The following is an 18,899-nucleotide window of genomic DNA, read 5'->3' on the forward strand; positions in this document are numbered from 1 at the left end:
GAGGGTGGACTCGCGAACTGGCACCCGCAAGACAGCAGACTGAGACTGTGAGCGGGGGAATGCGCACGACCAGTCTGAGGGCCGGAGCTTCGGAGAGTCTGCGAGCTACACTGAGACGGAGCTCCGGAGCGCACGGGGAGCGGCTGGCGTCTGGCGGTGTTAGAAACACAAAGGACAGAGACGTGCCGCCCTGGAAGTAAGGGCTGGGATGCCGGGTGTGGGACGCACATCCCTGGACACTGCAGGGTTGAGCAGCACCAACAGAAACAGAATTAAAGTGGCCAGAACATCAATGGAGAACGGTCTGCGATCCCTCTGTTCTGAGACAAAAGCTGAGATTCGGCTACTGCTGCTCTAACTCTCAGAAGAGGCACAACAAACCGCCAGGGAAAGCCATCAGAGAACAAAAGCCTGGAAATACCGGCTCACAGTGTGCCCATCCCCATCCCCCCTCGCAGGGGACACGGAAACTCTACCCAAACAGGGTTGCCTGAGTATCAGCGCGGCAGGCCCCTCCCCCAGAAGGCAGGCTGACAAATCAAGAAGCCCACATCCCTAAGGTCCCTATAAAACAAGTGCACACTGCCTAGGTCCTGGTCAATAATTTTGGCTCTGGACAACCCCGCAACCTCTCCTCATCAGAATGACGAGAAGGAAAAATCCCCCCCCAGCAAAGAAAAGAAAATGAGTCTGTGGCCTCTGCTACAGAACTAATGGATATGGATGTAACCAAATTATCAGAAATGGAATTCAGAGTAACAATGGTCAAGATGATGTGTAGACTTGAAAAAAGTATTAACGAAAATGTTAATGAGAATATAGAATCTCTAAGGGCGGAAATGAGAGCGAATCTGGGAGAAATTAAAAATTCTATGAATCAAATGGAGTCAAAACTAGAGGCTCTGACAGCCAGGGTGAATGAGGCAGAAGAACGTATCAGCGAATGGGAGGATGGGTTAGTAGAAGAGAAAGCTAAAATAGAAACTTGGCTCAAAAAAATCCAATCTCAAGAATGTAGGTTACGGGAGATTACTGACTCAATGAAACATTCCAATGTCAGAATCATTGGCATCCCCGAGGGGGTAGAGAAAAACAGAGGTCTAGAAGAGATATTTGAACAAATTGTAGCTGAAAACTTCGCTAATCTAGCAAAGGAAACAAGCTTTCATGTCCAAGGGGCAGAGAGGACCCCTCCCAAGCTCAACCGTGACAAACCTACGCCACATCACGTCATAGTGCATTTTGCAAATATTAGATCTAAGGATACGGTATTGAAAGCGGCCAGGGCAAAGAAATTTCTCATGTACCAAGGCAAAGGTATCAGAATTACGTCAGACCTGTCTACACAGACCTGGAATGAGAGAAAGGGCTGGAATGAGAGAAAGGGTGGGGGGGGGGGGCATTTTTAAAGCTCTTTCAGAGAAGAACATGCAGCCAAGGATCCTTTATCCAACAATGCTGTCATTCGGAATTGATGGAGAGATAAAGACCTTCCAGAATCGCCAGTCATTGACCAATTTTGTAACCATGAAACCAGCCCTACAGGAGATATTAAGGGGGGTTCTATAAAAGTAAAAAGGCCCCAAGAGTGATACAGAACAGAAAGTCACAATCTATAGAAACAAAGACTTTACAGGCATCATGGCATCATTAAAATCATCTCTCTCAATATTCAGTGTCAATGTAAATGGCCTAAATGCTCCCATAAAGCACCACAGGGTTTCAGATTGGATAAAAAGACATGACCCATCCATTTGCTGTCTACAAGAGACTCATTTTGAACCTAAAGATACATCCAGACTGAAAGTAAAGGGATGGAATACCATCTTCCATGCCAATGGACCTCAAAAGAAAGCTGGGGTAGCAATTCTCATATCAGACAGATTGGATTTTAAACTAAAGACTATAGTTAGAGACACAGAAGGGCACTATATTATTCTTAAAGGATGTATCCAGCAAGTGGATATGACAATTATAAATATATATGCCCCCACCAGGGGAGCAGCAAGATACACAAGCCAACTCTTAACCAGAATAAAGAGACGTATAGATAAAAATACGTTAATAGTAGGGGACCTCAACACTCCACTATCAGAAATAGACAGAACACCCATGCAAAAAATCAACAAAGAAACAAGGGCTTTGAATGCCATACACGACAAGTTGGACCTCATAGATATACATAGAACACTGCACCCCAGAACCAAAGAATACTCATTCGATTCTAATGCCCAAGGAACATTCTCAAGAATAGACCATGTTCTGGGACACAAAAGAGGTCTCAACCGATACCAAAAGACTGGGATTATTCCCTGCATATTCTCAGACCACAACGCTTTGAAATTGGAACTCAACCACAAGGAAAAATTTGGAAGAAACTCAAACACTTGGACACTAAGAACCGTCCTGCTCAGGAATGATTCAATAAACCAGGAAATCAAAAATCAGTTTAAACAATTTATGGAGACCAACAAGAATGAAAACACAATGGTCCAAAACCTGTGGGATACTGCAAAGGCAGTCCTAAGGGGAAAATACATAGCCATCCAAGCCTCACTCAAAAGAATAGAAAAATCTAAAATGCAGTTTTTATATTCTCACCTCAAGAAGCTGGAACAGCAACAGTGGGACAGACCTAATCCACGCACGAGGAAGCAGTTGACCAAGATTAGAGCAGAAATCAATGAATTAGAAACCAGGAGCACAGTAGAGCAGATCAACAGAACCTGAAGCTGGTTCTTTGAAATAAATAAAATTGACAGACCACTGGCAAGACTTATCCAAAAGAATAGAGAAAGGACCCAAATTAATAAAATTATGAATGAAAAGGGAGAGGTCACAACCAACACCAATGAAATTGGAAGGATTATTAGAAACTTTTATCAACAGCGTTATGCCAATAAATTAAGCAATCTGGAAGAGATGGAGGACTTCCTGGAAACCTATAAACTACCAAGACTGAAAGAGGAAGAAATTGATTTTTTAAACAGGCCAATTAACTATGAAGAGATTGAGTCAGTGATAAAAAACCTTTCAAAAAACAAAACTCCAGGCCCAGACGGTTTTCCTGGGGAATTCTGCCAAACATTCAAAGAAGAAATAATACCTATTCTCCTAAAGCTATTTCAAAAAATAGAAACAGAAGGAAAGCTATCAAACTCATTCTATGAGGCCAATATTACCTTGATCCCCAAACCAGGCAAAGACCCCATCAAAAAGGAGAATTACAGACCGATTTCCCTAATGAATATGGACGCCAAAATCCTCAACAAGATCCTGGCTAATAGAATCCAACAGTACATTAGAAGGATTATCCATCATGACCAAGTGGGATTCATCCCTGGGATGCAAGGGTGGTTCAACATTCGCAAATCTATCAGTGTCTTAGATTTTATCCAGAAAGAAAAACTCAAAAATCATATGATTCTCTCAATAGATGCAGAAAAAGCATTTGACAAAATACAGCATCCTTTCCTGATTAAAACCCTTCAGAGTGTAGGGATAGAGGGTACATTCCTCAATCTCATAAAAACCATCTGTGAAAAGCCTACAGCAAATATCATTCTTGATGGGGAAAAGCTGGAAGCCTTTCCCTTAAGATCAGGAACACGACAAGGATGCCCACTCTCACCACTATTATTCAACATAGTACTAGAAGTCCTTGCAACAGCAATCAGACAACAAAAAGGGATAAAAGGTATTCAAATCGGCAAAGAAGAAGTCAAACTGTCTCTCTTCGCAGATGACATGATTCTCCATATGGAAAACCCAAAAGAATCCACTCCCACACTATTGGAAGTTATAGAGCAATTCAGTAATGTGGTGGGATACAAAATCAATGCTCAGAAATCAGTTGCATTTCTATACACGAATAATGAGACTGAAGAAAGAGAAATTAGGGAATCCATCCCATTTACAATAGCACCAAAAACCACACGTTACCTTGGAATTAACCTAACCAGAGATGTAAAGGACCTATATTCTAGAAACTACAAATCACTCTTGAAAGACATTGAAGAAGACACAAAAAGATGGAAAAATATTCCATGCTCATGGATTGGAAGAATTAACATAGTTAAAATGTCCATGCTACGCAGAGCAATCTACACTTTCAATGCTATCCCGATCAAAATACCGAGGACATTTTTCAAAGAACTGGAAGAAATAGTCCTTAAATTTGTATGGAACCAGAAAAGGCCCCGAATCTCCAAGGAACTGTTGAAAAGGAAAAACAAAGCTGGGGGCATCACAATGCCGGATTTCGAGCTGTACTACAAAGCTGTGATCACAAAGACAGCATGGTATTGGCACAAAAACAGACACACAGACCAATGGAACAGAATAGAGAAGTCAGAAATGGACCCTCGGCTCTTTGGGCAACTAATTTTTGACAAAGCAGGAAAAAACATCCGGTGGAAAAAAGACAGTCTCTTCAATAAATGGTGCTGGGAAAATTGGACAGCTATATGCAAAAAAAATGAAACTTGACCACTCTCTCACACCATACACAAAGATAAACTCTAAATGGATGAAAGACCTCGATGTGAGACAGGAATCCATCAAAATCCTAGAGGAGAACATAGGCAGCAACCTCTATGACATCAGCCACAGCAACCTTTTTCATGTCACATCTCCAAAGGCAAGAGAAACAAAAGATAAAATGAACTTGTGGGACTTCATCAAGATAAAAAGCTTCTGCACAGCCAAGGAAACAGTCAAAAAACTAAGAGGCAGCCCACAGAATGGGAGAATATATTTGCAAATGATACTACAGATAAAAGACTGGTATCCAAGATCTACAAAGAACTTCTCAAACTCAATACACGAGAAACAAATAAATCATAAAATGGGCAGAAGATATGAACAGACACTTTTCCAATGAAGACATACAAATGGCTAACAGACACATGAATAAATGTTCAAAATCATTAGCCATCAGGGAAATTTAAATCAAAAACACACTAAGATACCACCTTACGTTAGTTAGAATGGCAAAAATTGACAAGGCAAGAGACAACAATTGTTGGAGAGGATGTGGAAAAAGGGGGTCCCTCCTACATTTTTGGTGGGAATGCAAGTTGGTACAGCCACTCTGGAAAACAGTGTGGAGGTCCCTTAAAAAGTTAAAAATTGAGCTACCCTATGATCCAGCCATTTGCACTACTGGGTATTTACCCCAAAGATACAGACATAGTGAAGAGAAGGGCCATATGCACCCCAATGTTCATAGCAGCTCTGTCCACAATAGCCAAATTGTGGAAGGAGCCGAGATGCCCTTCAACAGATGACTGGATTAAGAAGTTGTGGTCCATATATACAATGGAATATTACTCAGCTATCAAAAAGAACGATTTCTCAACATTTGCTGCAACATGGATGGCACTGGAGGAGATAATGCTGAGTGAAATAAGTTAAGCAGAGAAAGAATTATCATATGGTTTCTCTCATGTATGGAACATAAGGACTAGGAAGATCGGTAGGAGAAGAAAGGTTTAAAGAAAGGGGGGTAATCAGAAGGGGGAATGAAGCATGAGAGACTATGGACTCTGAGAAACAAACTGAGGGCTTTAGAGGGGAGGGGGGTGGGGGAACGGGATAGGCTGGTGATGGGTAGTAAGGAGGACACATATTGCATGGTGCACTGGGTGTTATACGCAAGTAATGAATCATCCTACTTTACATCAAAAACCAGGGATAAACCGGGGATGTACTGTATGGTGACTAACATAATATAATAAAAAATCATTAAAAAAAAAAAAACCAGGGATATACTGTATGGTGATTAACATAATGTAATAAAAAAAATAAAAAAAAAAAAGAAGATGTGGTCCATATATACGATGGAATATTACTCAGCTATCAAGAAGAACGATTTCTCAACATTGCTGCAACATGGACGGCACTGGAGGAGATAATGCTAAGTGAAATAATTCAAGCAGGGAAAGACAATTATCATACGGTTTCTCTCATCTATGGAACATAAGAACTAGGAAGATTGGTAGGAGAAGAAAGGAATAAAGAAAGGGGGATAATCAGAGGGGAGAGTGAAGCATGAGAGACTATGGACTCTGAGAAACAAACTGAGGGCTTCGGAGGGGAGGGGGGTAGGGGAATGGGATAGGCTGGTGATGGGTAGTAAGGAGGGCACATATTGCATGGTGCACTGGGTGTTATACGCAACTAATGAATCATGGAACTTTACATCAAAAACCGGGGATGTACTGTATGGTGACTAACATAATATAATAAAAAATATTTTAAAAAAACAACAACAAAAAAAAAAACCAAAAAACAAAAGAAACAAATAAAGACAGGGATTATTCAAGAAAAAAAAGAAAAAAGAAATCACTTACAAGAAAGAAACTGGAAAAAATTACAAATACATGGAGACTAAACAACATACTACTGAAGAACCACTGAGTTATCAAAGAAGTAAAAAGGAAAAAAAAAAAACCTTGAGAAAAATGAAAATAAAAAAAGGAAATACCAAAATCTACTGCACCAGCAAAAGCAGTTCTAAGAGAGACATCCATAGCAATACAAGCCTACTTGAGGAAACAAGAAAAATCTCAATCTAAATTTACATATGAAAGAACTAGATAAAGAAGAACAAACCAAGTCCAATGGTCGTATAAGGAAGGATATAATAAATAACAGGATGAGATAAATAAAGACTAAAAAGACAAAAGGAAAGATCAATGAAACTAAGAGCTGGTTCTTTGCCAAAAAGAAACAAAACTGACAAAACTTAAGCTAGATTCCCCTAGGAAAAAAAAGAGTGTGGGCTCAAATAAATCAGAAATGAAGAGATGTTACAACTTATACCACAGAATTACAGAGGATCATAAAGGATTACTATGAACTATTACACGCCAATAAATCGGACGACCTAGAAAAAAAAGATAAATTCCTAGGTACATGCTATCTTACAAGACTTAATCAGGAAGAAATAGAAAAAAAAATAAAGTGATCACAAGTAAGTAGATTGAATCAGTAATCAAAAATATCGCCCAAAGTCAAAGTTCAAGATCCCACAGCTTCACTGGTGAATACCATCAAACGTTCAAAAATGTAAAGGGGATTGTTTCTTGATTTCTTTTTCCGATCATTCATTTTTAGTGTATAGAAATTCAGCAGATCTTTGTATAAATAATTTCATATCCTGAATCTTTACTGAATTATCTTATTCCTTTTTTTTTTTTAAGATTTTAGTTATTTATTTGACAGAGAGAGAGACAGCCAGCAAGAGAGGGAACACAAGCAGGGGGAGTGGGAGAGGAAGAAGCAGGCTCCCAGCAGTGGAGCCCCACATAGGGCTCGATCCCAGGACTCTGGGATCACGTCCTGAGCCGAAGGCAGACCCTTAATGACTGAGCAAATATCATACTCAAAAGCTCAAAGCTCAAAGCTTTTTATCTAAGATCAAGAATAAGACAAGGATGTCAACATTCACTGGTTTTATTTGATATAATATTAAAAGCCTTAGCCACAGCACTTAGGTAAGAAAAGAAATAAAAGGTACCCAAATTGAAAAGGAAGAAGCAGAACTATCACTATTTGCAGATGACATACTATATATAGTAACCCTAATACTGCACCAAAAAAATTATTAGAATAAGATAATTCAGGGGCGCCTGGGTGGCTCAGTTGTTAAGCGTCTGCCTTCAGCTCAAGTCGTGATCCCAGAGTCCTGGGATCGAGCCCTATATGGGGCTCCACCGCTGGGAGCCTGCTTCTTCCTCTCCCACTCCCCTGCTTGTGTTCCCTCTCTCGCTGGCTATCTCTCTCTCTGTCAAATAAATAAATAAAATCTTAAAATTAAAATTGCATTCAAAAGAATAAAATGCCTAGAAATAAATTTAACCAAAGAGGTGAAAGGCCTTTAAACTAAAAATTGTAAGAAACTGATGAAAGAAATTGAAGAAGGCACAAAAATGGAAAAAACATTCCAGGCTCATGGATTGGAAGAACAAATACTGTTAAAATGTCTGTACTAACCAAAACAATTTACATATTTGATGCAATCCCTATCAAAATAACAGCATTTTCACAGACCTAGAGCAAACAATCCTAAAATGTGTATGGAACCACAAAAGACCCCAAATAGCCAAAGCAATCTTGAAAAAGCAAAGCAAAGCTAGAAGCATCACAATTCCAGGCTTTGAGTTACATCACAAAGCTATGGTGATCAAGACAGTATCGTACTGGCATAAATACACACACAGATCGATGGAACTGAATAGAAGACCCAGAAATGAACCCATCACTATATGGTCAACTAATCTTCAACAAAGCAGGAAAAAATCTCCAATGGAAAAAAGACTGTCTCTTCAACAAATGCTGTTCAGAAACCTGGACAGCAACATGCAAAAGAATGAAACTGGACCACTTTCTTACATCACATACAAAAATAAATTCAAAATGTATGAAAGACCTAAATGTGAGAAAGGAATACATCAAAATCCTAGAGGAGAACACAGAAGTATCCTCTTTCACATCAACTGTAGCAACTTCTTAGTAGATATGTCTCCTGAGGCAAAGGACACAAAGCAAAAATAAACGATTGGGACTTCATCAAGATAAAAAACATCTGCACAGTGAAGGAAACAATCACAAAAACTTAAAGGCAACCTACGGAATAGCAGAAGATATTTGCAAATGATATATCTGATAAAGGGTTAGTATCTAAAATCCATAAAAAACTTATCTAACTCAACACCCAAAAAACAAATAAACCAGTTAAGAAAAGGGCAGAAGGCACAAACATTTTTTTTTAAAGATTTTATTTATTTATTTGACAGAGAGAGACAGCAAGAGAGGGAACACAAGCAAGGGGAGTGTGAGAGCGAGAAGCGGGCTTCCCGCCGAGCAGGGAGCCCAATGCGGGGCTTGATCCCAGGACCCTGCAATCATGACCTGAGCCAAAGCAGACGCTTAATGGCTGAGCCACCCAGGCACCCCACAAACAGACATTTGTCTAAAGAAGACATCCAGATGGCTAACAGACACATGAAAAGATCCTCAACATCACCCATCATCAGGGAAATACAAATAAAAACTAAATGAGATATCACCTCACACTAGTCAGAATGGCTAAAATTGAGTTAATTTTTGTATAAGGTGTGAGATGTAGGTTGAGGTTCATTTTTTTTGGTTATGGATATCTAATTGTTGAACATCACTTGTTGAGAAGGTTATTCACTGAATTGCTTTTGCAGCTCTATTAAAAAATCTATTGAACATATCTGTGGGGCCACCTGGGTGGCTGAGTTTGTTAAGCATCTGCCTTTGGCTCAGGTCATGATCCCAGGGTCCTGAGATCCAGTCCCACATCGGGCTCCTTGCTCGGCGGGGAGCCTGCTTCTCCCTCTGCCTGATGCTTCCCTTGCTTGTGCAAACTCTCTCCCTGTGCAAGCTCTCTCCCTCTCTAATAAATAAATAAAATCTTAAAAATAGAGAACATATCCATGCAAGTCTTATGGGTTGTCTATTCTGTTTCATGTGTCTGTCTTTCTGCCAATACTACACTATGTTGATTACTGTAAACCTCATTACTGGAGAGAGTATCACTGGATAGTCCTTCCACTTTGTTGTTCTTTTTTTTTTTTAAGATTAATTAATTAATTAATTTATTTATTTATTTGACAGAGAGAGAGAGAGACAGCCAGTGAGAGAGGGAACACAAGCAGGGGGAGTAGGAGAGGAAGAAGCAGGCTTCCCAGTGGAGCAGGGAGCCTGATGCGGGGCTTGATCCCAGGACCCCGGGATCACGCCCTGAGCCAAAGGCAGACCCTTAACGACTAAGCCACCCAGGCGCCCTCCACTTTGTTGTTCTTTTTCAAAATTGTGTTAACTGTTCTAGGAACTAGGCTTTTCCATATAATTCTATAATAAATTTACATAATTGTATGCCTACAAAAAAACTTGTTGGTTTTTTTTTTTTTAAGATTTTATTTATTTATTTGACAGAGATAGAGACAGCCAGCAAGAGAGGGAACACAAGCAGGGGGAGTGGGAGAGGAAGAAGCAGGCTCATAGCCGAGGAGCCTGATGTGGGGCTCGATCCCATAACGCCGGGATCACGCCCTGAGCTGAAGGCAGACGCTTAACCGCTGTGCCACCCAGGCGCCCCCACTTGTTGGGTTTTTGATAGCAATTACATAAACCTATATATCAATGGGGAAGAACTGATATCATTAGTGTATTCAATCTCTCAATTCACGAACATAGCTTGTCTGTCCATTTCTTTAGGTGTCCCTTTATTTCTTTAGTGTTTTATGGTTTTCAGCATACAGATTAACATATGTGTGTTCTTCAGTGTATACCTAAGTATTCAACTTTCTTTGGAGTGATGGTAAATAGTATTGTTTTAAATTTCAGTTTCCAACTGTTGTGATCCTATAAAAATGCAACTGGAGTTTTTGTGTGTGCGTGTTGATCTTACATTCCCAAATTAACTCACTTGACTTATTAGGTGTAGGAATTTTTCTGTAGATGCTTTTTTCTATATAGACAAACACATAATTTGCAAATAGGGAGTTTTGTTTCTTACTTGCCAAACTTTGTGCCTTTTAATACTTTTGTTGCCTTATTGTACTACTTAGAACTTCTAGTACTCAGTTAAAAAAAAGTAGTGGGAGCAGACAGCCTTCCTTTGCTCCTGATCTTGGGAGGAGAGCATTCGTATTTTTTTCACTATTAAGCATGTTTTTCGCAATAAGTTTTTTGTAGATGTTCTTTATCAAGTTCAGGAAGTTTCCCTATATTACCAGCTTGCTGAAAGTTTTTTTTTTTTATCGCGAATGGATTTTAGATTTTGTCAAACGCTTTTTCTGCATCAACTGATATAATCTTTCTTCTTTAGCTTGTTGATATGGTGGATTAGACTGATTGCTTTTCTCATGTTGGACAAGTTTTGCATACCTCAAATAAATTCCATTTGGTAGTGGTGTATAACTTTTTTATACCTTGTTGGATTTGATTTGGTAATATCTGTCGATTTTGAGTTCATTATAAATACTGGTCTGCAGTTTTTATTTTTTGTACTATGTTTTTCTGATTTTGTTAGTAGAGTAGTACTAGCCTCATAAAATAAGGTGGGTAGTATTTCCTCCCCTTCTATTTTCTGGAAAAGACTGACTAAAATTGATGTCAATTCTTTTTTAATGTTTGGTAGAGCACTCCAGTAAAACCATCTGGGCCTGCAGATTTGTTTTTTAGGAGATTTTTCATTATGAATTTAATTTCTTTTATGGTTATAAGACTACGCAGATTACCTACTTGATCTTCGTTAATTTTGGTAGTTTGTGGGTTTTGAGGAAGTGGTCCATTTCTGCTAAGTTGTCTAATTTATGAGTATAAAGTTTTTCATAGAATTTTCTAATTATCCATTTAACTGATGGAAAATGTGTAGTGATAGTCTTTGTTCAATCCTGGTATCAGTAATTTTATCTTTTCTCCTTTATCTTTGTTAGTCTAGTATGTATCAATTTTACCGAGTTTTCAAGAGTCAGCTTTTTATTCTGTTGATTTTTCCCCCATTGTTTTACTGTTTTCAATTTCACTGATACCAGTTCTTGAGTATTACCTGTCTTCTTGCTTTGACAATATCTGGCTCATCTTCTTCTAGTTTCTTGAGAAAGAAATACGGGTTACTGACTTGAGAATGTTCCTCTTCTTTAAAAATTAATATTTTCATAATATATCTTTTTACTTTCAATCTACTTATGTCATTGTTTTTGAAATGAGTTTCTTGAGAATGATAAACATCGTATCATTTCTAAAAACCCATTATATCAATTTCTGTCTTTTCACTGGCATATTTAAATTATTTATATTTAAGGCAATTACTAACATCTTAGGACTTAAACGTGTCATTTTATGATTTGTCTTCTGTTTCTGTCTTGTTTCTCATTCCTAATTGGGGATTACTTGAACAAACTTTAGGATTCCATCTTAATTTACAGTGTTTTTGAGTATATTGTTTTGTACATTGCTTCTAGTGGTTGCTTTGAGTGGATGCTTTCTATATTATAATTACAAATATAACTTATCGCTGTCTACTGGTTTTAACATTTATAATTTCAAGTGAAATGCAGAAAATTTATTTCCATTTAGTCACCCTTTACTTCCTGCATTCTAAGCACTTCATTATTTACTCTACGTGCATTGTGCACCATATCATATAGAATTAAAATTTTTGCTTCAACCCTCAAATGTGACTTAAGAAAACTGTAAGAAAAGACAGTCTACTATATTTATCCATTCTGCTGTTTTCCGAAGTTTCAAGCCTTCTTCTGTTACCATTTTCCTTTTTCTTACTTTCTTAATCTAAAGTTTTTTCATTTTCTTTCCAATTCTCTTTGGAGAATTTATTTATCCATTCACACAGGGTAGGTTTTCGTGACAAATTCTTAAAGTTTTCTTTTGTCTGAATGTGTCCTCATTTCCCTTTCATTTCTGAAGAATAATTTAACTGGATTTGGACTTTGTGATTGACAGTTCTTTATATCAGCACTTGAAACATGTTCCACTTCCTTCTGGCAGAACCGTATTTAACCACCCTCCCCCAATCAGCCATTTATATTGGTGATTGTATTTTTCAGTTCTATAATTAACATTTTGTTCCCTTTTGTAATTTTCTATTTTCTTCATTTGTTTCAAGAAAATTAGTAATTGCTTGTTGAAGCATTTTTATGATAACTGCTTTGAAACCTTTGTCAGACAATTCTAACATCTGATTCATCTTTGTGTTGGTATCTGTTGACTGTTTTTTTCCCCACTGAAGTTGTGATTTTCCCTGTTCTTGGTATGATGATTTTTTACTGTACCCAGGACATTTTGGATATTATGAGACTCTAGATCTTATTTAATCTTCTTTTTTAGCAGATGTCCCTTTGTTATAGTATACTATGTGGGCAATATAAATATGTATGTTCAGCTTCTTTGTGGATCCCCCCTGACACCACTCTGGCAAAATTGAGGCACTCATTCATACTGCTTCATTAAAGACAGTAGGATAAAAGTTTAGGTCCTCTCTTGGCCCTGCCAAGACCTTTCTGTCAAAAAGTGGGGCACACCTTGCTCCATATTATTGATAGTAGGGGTAGATGTTCAGCTCATTGCTGGGCCCTGCTGACAACCAAGGCGGTAAGTAGATGGTTAATGCTTACTGAGAATGGAATATCAATTATCCCCATCTCATTTAGTCTTATTGATGCAGACAGGGATGGAGTCAAACCTCCCTTATAGGCCTCAGAGACATAGGAAAGGGAAGGTAAAGGAGAGTGGTGAGTAGCTCCACCATGTGCTGTCTCTTTAGTCTTACTGCTGCTGGATAGGGGTAGAGACTCAGCTCATCACTAGACTCCACTAACAATACCTTGCTATAGGAAGCAGAACATTTCCCTGTTTCCCCTGAGCTAATGGAAGATCAACTACCCACTAGGCCCATCTACAATATCCTAGCAGGGAAATCAGAGCACTGCCTATTTTGTGGGAGTGTGGGTGTCTGAAGAACTCCTTCCTCAGCCCTGTCAATAAACACTACCAGGGGAGGGATTCAAAGCTTTGCTTCTGGGGGTAGCAGGAGTGAGGTGGAAGATCAGCTTCCTGTTCGGCTCTGCTAAAACTGTGGGGGAGCTAAGTAGTTTCCCCATTGGTGTTTGGCTGGAGTAAGGTATTACCAAAGGCTTTTGTTCTGTTAGTCTACCCTTGTCCTCGTTTTGAGTATATTGTTTTGTACATTGCTTCTAGTGGTTGCTTTGAGTGGATGCTTTCTATATTATAATTACAAATATAATTTATCGCTGTCTACTGGTTTTAACATTTATAATTTCAAGTGAAATGCAGAAAATTTACTTCCATTTAGTCACCCTTTACTTCCTGCTTTTTAAACAGTTCATTATTTACTCTACATGCATTGTGCTGGGTCCTATGGCTTGAAGGACAGGCTTTCCAAGGTGTTTTTTGTTTTGTTTTGTCTGTGCCTGTTGGTGTTTCCAGATTGGAGCCTTCATCAGTGTCCTGTTGAGATTAAATAGGAGGCAAAAAGGAAATCTACGTAGCTCATTGCTGTGTCATTCCTCAAGTCCTAAAGTCCTTAGAAAGACTGATTTCTTCCTCCTACCCTCAGAGTCTTTCTATACTTGTTTATATTGTAATGTCCAGGAATTTTGAGTTATAAAAGAGAAGATTTGAGAAGAACAGAGCTACTGGATCTTGGCTAGAACCACAAGTTTCCTCAGTAGGAATACTTTTGAAACTTGATAAACTTAATATATGAGTCAACAGTATAAAAAAAAAAATTCACAAACCTTTCCTGTTATTTTTTAAAAAGCATTATAACCAAAACAGGATGGTGCTAGCAATGGAATAAATAGATTGATGAAATAAAAGTTCAGGAAAAGAAAGACTTATGTATGTGTATGTGTGTATTGAGGCATATGAAAATTTAGTATATGATAAATGAGGCAATTCAAACCAGTAGGGGACAAATTGGTTTTTTCAATAAATTGGGCTGGGAAAATAAAGATACATTCGAAAAATATTTTGTAAGTTTAGTCATCCCGATATAAATTACAGATAAAGAATTAATATTTAAATATTTCTATCTAAAATAAATACAACCAAGGTGGTAGTATACCTGCCATAACTATGTGGAAAACAGTTTGATTTCATACAGAAAAGTTGAAAATACACATTACTTAAAACTCAGGAATTCCATTTCTCAGTATATACCTCAAAGAGACTCTTACACAGGATGCTTTTGTAAGATTTTATATCATCATTTTTTATAATAGCTCCAAATGGAAGCAAGGTGAATGTCCATCAAGAGTAGGATGTCTCAATAATTTGTGGCACAATGGAGTATTTTACAGCAAAAAAACCAAAAAACAAAAAAAGAACAAAAAAACCCCCCAAAATCTTAGCTATAGATAACAATATGAATAAATCCTACAGTGCTAAACCAAGGAAAGCGCGAGAGAATGCATACACTGTGATTCAATTCATATAAAATTCAAACATGAATAAATCATAATATTTAGGGAAGTGTATAAAAATAAATAAAAGGAATGTGAAATAATAACTCAGGGTATTGGGTGGAACAGATGGTCATGATTGGGCCAGGAAAGCATTTTCACTTTATCCCTTCAGCTTTTGGCCAAGCATTCACTATGTGGTAATTTATTGTAATCAATCAATAAATGCTTAATTCAAACTATGTATGAACAAAATAATAATTTCTGGTGATAGAAATATTGTGAAGATTACCATACTTTGTAAAAACCGAATTATGTTTTATTAATCATATTTTAATAATAAAAATACACATGCATATTTATTTACACATGGTATATTGTGGATGTATTTCAAATTTAAACTCAATTGTACTATTCAGATAATTGAAAATTACTGAGTTATTTACGAACTAAAATGAACATTGCAACCAGATGTTTCACATTTCCTCCAATCAAAACAAGAAGATATCTGATTTCAGTTTGAAAATGCTAATGGTGCCATAAAAAAAAAATGTTGATGAAATATTTTATAACAGGTTTGCTTCCAACACTTTTGAAACAATAATCAATTTCATATTATTTATGCCTCAGGTTTCAAACTCTCTGAAGATGTTTTAGATGTAATACTAGTAATTAATTTAAAAAATAATATAGTAATGTCATCCATGAATCATGTTTTTTTTAAGGAATCTACTGAGGGATAACTCTTATAATTCTAGAATTTCAAAAAACACAATGAAAAAATTACTTCTTTAGAGAAAAGTCACTATAAAAAATAGGCAAAGTTTCTTCTAATTAATTAAACTAATAAAAAAATATACGAATCCTTTGGTTCTTGGATGGGTCAACAGTTTTGGTCTATTGCTATTACTGCAATAATTTTTAGGTGATTCCATTAACTAGCACGGCCTCAAGTAATTCTTTGGTAAGGACAAATCCCAATATCAACTGAAAGATAAAATTATCTTTGATCTGAGGTTCTGGCTGATTTAACCAACAAATTAATGGGTATTTGGTTACCTGAGAGGGACCTCAAATTTAGTAAGTCTAAAACTTACCCTCTTTCCTCTCAAACTTATTCCTTCTCTTGTATCTCCTCTTTAAGTTAATAGCAACACAAGCTGGATTGGACCTAAGGATTCTCTCAATCAAAGTATTTTATGAATTTATCAAGTTCGAATGAACTTTTTCACACTCCTGTTTTTCTTTTTCTGCTAGAATATAATTATTGGATTAATTTCTGGTATTGCTTATCCAGAACACCAGACATATTGAAACTAACAGTATATTACATAATAAAGACCAATGACATTAACTGATTTGAAAATAATGTGAGCAAATGAACAATTATTAACTAAGATTTAAATTTATTGAACTCGATTTTGGAAAGCTTGATAAAATCAAGCTTGATGATTTGTTCTGATCTTTAAATGTCATTGTTAACAATTTAACTCAGTATTGTTATCCTTGACTATTGCTTTCCAGTCATTAAATTTTATTTATATAATAGATAGTAAGTTCAGTTCTTAGATTGTAAATTGCTCTTGGGGAAGGGCCACATGATATGCCAGAAGACTAACAGTCCATAGGATTGAGTAAAATGTTAAAAACAGAAGAATGCAGATTATGTAATTTTCAAAGAGTAAGGTCACATTTTCATTCAATGTACTATAAATTTTAAATTACAATTGGCATACTGTGTTTTCAATGGAACCAGAAAATATTTTCTAGAAGACTGGTATTATTTGTAATTAGCAAAAGCTTACAGGGAAAATAAATTAAAACAAGATAGAAAGATTATTCATTATGCACACTAATACTTATATACGGTGTTTCTTAAGTAGCTTTTCAGTGAATTTCACATGAAGTGCTCCTGTTTGATCTTCCAAATAATTTTCATAGAAATGCATTGATAATGGTAATTGAAATCTGATAGGGATTATTATATTTTCTAATTCAAATAGGATAACTGTGAATTAAATGAGGTCCCAACACACCCCAAAATTAAATAGTATAAAGAAAAAGCAATGCTTCCCCCACCTACCCGGCGAGATACTAAGTCTTCTTAGAGATGAAAAATGGCATACTATACCTTGATTTCTTCTATTTCATCTGGTACTATCTTGTATGCTGATATAGTCCCACCCAACCTGAAATTAGGAAAAGAAAATATTCTCAAAACTGGCAATAGTGTATAAAAATATATGGAGTATTTCTGCCATTAGCATCAGAATGCCACCAATAATTGCCCACTGTCCACCCCAATGACCATGGAGTAAAAATGACCTTTTCATGCTTAAGCTTTCCATATATTACTTAAAAAGAGGTGGATAATGAATGACTACTAAAAGAGAAAACATTAAGCTATATTTTTAACTATAAACTTCTCTTATTGATACCTTTAATAATGCTACCACTTTCAGTGATGGATTCTGTCACAACTAAGATGTAGCAAGAACTAATAGTAGTCATGGCATTTGCCTTTTAGGCATGTTCTTAATTAACAGAATTTACTTTTTAGGGTAGTTTTGAATTTACAGAAAAATTGAGTAGAAAGTAAAGATATTTATTTCCCAGATGCCCCCACCAGTTTTCCTTGTTACTAACATCTTATATTAGTGTTGTACATGAGTCACAATTGATGAACCAATAATGATTTTGCTTCTTTTTAAAAATAATTAAAACAAGGAGTTGGAGAGATGTGTGTGTGTCTAGCATTGTCCAAGGAAAAGAGATGAGTGTTTAAGGGTTACAATTTAATCCCTCAAATATGATCTTTGCCTTACGGCAGTGTGGTCATTATTGCCACATTCACCTGTTTGAACTTATTTTCCTTTTTAAAGAAAGTAGCTAAGACTTATGTAACACTTATTATTTGCCAGGCATGTCATATATTATCTAATTTAATTTTTGTAACTGTTGCCATTGTTAAAATTGGGATATTGAGACACAGAGTGATTCATTAATTTTTCCAAGTAACTGAAAGAAGGAACTGAGATCCACATTAAGTGTAAAATATATACCAGATTAAAAATACTTAGTATAAAAAAGGCTAATTTAAAAAATACTGAATACATTCAAAAATAATATGGTAGATATACTGAGTTACATTATATTTTTATAATTAACTTCATTTGCTTCTTTCAGCTTTTAAAATGTGACTACAAATTTTTTTCCATCAGATAAGTACTCTAAGCTCTTAAACACCAAGATTACCTACCTGCCATTACTTAAATTCAGTGCATAAAAAGGAAATTTCTGACTACTTATTTGACTTTATAAATACTTTAACATGAGAAAAGAGAGTATCATTCCAAGATGGTACAGGAGTAAGAGACCTTAGTTTAGTCTGGTCCCAGGAATTCACCTAGCTAGCTATTAAATCATTCTGAACACCTGCAAACTCAACCAGAGATCTGAAAAAGGAATAAATGCAACTCTAAAAATAGAAAAGCGCCCACTTTCTGCAAGGTAGAAGGTGCAGAGAAGTGAATCCAAAGAGATTCATGGGAAGATAAACCTCAGGGGGAGGGAGCCTCCATAAGCCGGCACCAGAAAGTGATACAGCAACAGAACGCAAAATCAGAACTTTTAGAAGTCTGCTCCGGTGAGGGACGTCCCTGCCTGAAAGGTGCTTAGATGGCAAAGCAGGGCGGAGTCCTAGGCGGGACAGTGTGGTCTCAAGATCCTTGGGGTCATAAGAAGACCGGGGGTGCTTGACTATGGCAGAATTACCAGGCATCGGAGTGGGAAAGCTGGGTACATTTAGCGAGCCCAGGAGTGGGCTCTCAGCTCGGGGTTGCCATACACCACGAACCATGGCAGAACTGGTGAGACACCCCTTCCTACCCCGGGAGGAACATACCACAGAAGTCTGCA

The 18,899-nt window shown here is 37.0% G+C and overlaps 1 protein-coding gene across 29 annotated transcripts in view; it reads right to left on the bottom strand.

Annotated features, from left to right (window-relative positions):
• GPHN (gephyrin) overlaps positions 1-18,899 on the bottom strand; it is a 603,331-nt gene that overhangs the window by 334,065 nt on the left and 250,367 nt on the right. For all 29 annotated transcript variants that reach the window (XM_048219788.2, XM_048219795.2, XM_048219804.2 and 26 more), the window contains one exon: positions 17,113-17,170. In XM_048219788.2, coding sequence (XP_048075745.1) covers positions 17,113-17,170 — 58 coding nt within the window. The remainder of the gene's footprint in view (positions 1-17,112; positions 17,171-18,899) is intronic.

The sequence above is a fragment of the Ursus arctos genome, unplaced genomic scaffold (genome assembly GCF_023065955.2).
Source record: "Ursus arctos isolate Adak ecotype North America unplaced genomic scaffold, UrsArc2.0 scaffold_25, whole genome shotgun sequence".
In the NCBI taxonomy this organism is placed as follows: Eukaryota; Metazoa; Chordata; class Mammalia; order Carnivora; family Ursidae; genus Ursus; species Ursus arctos.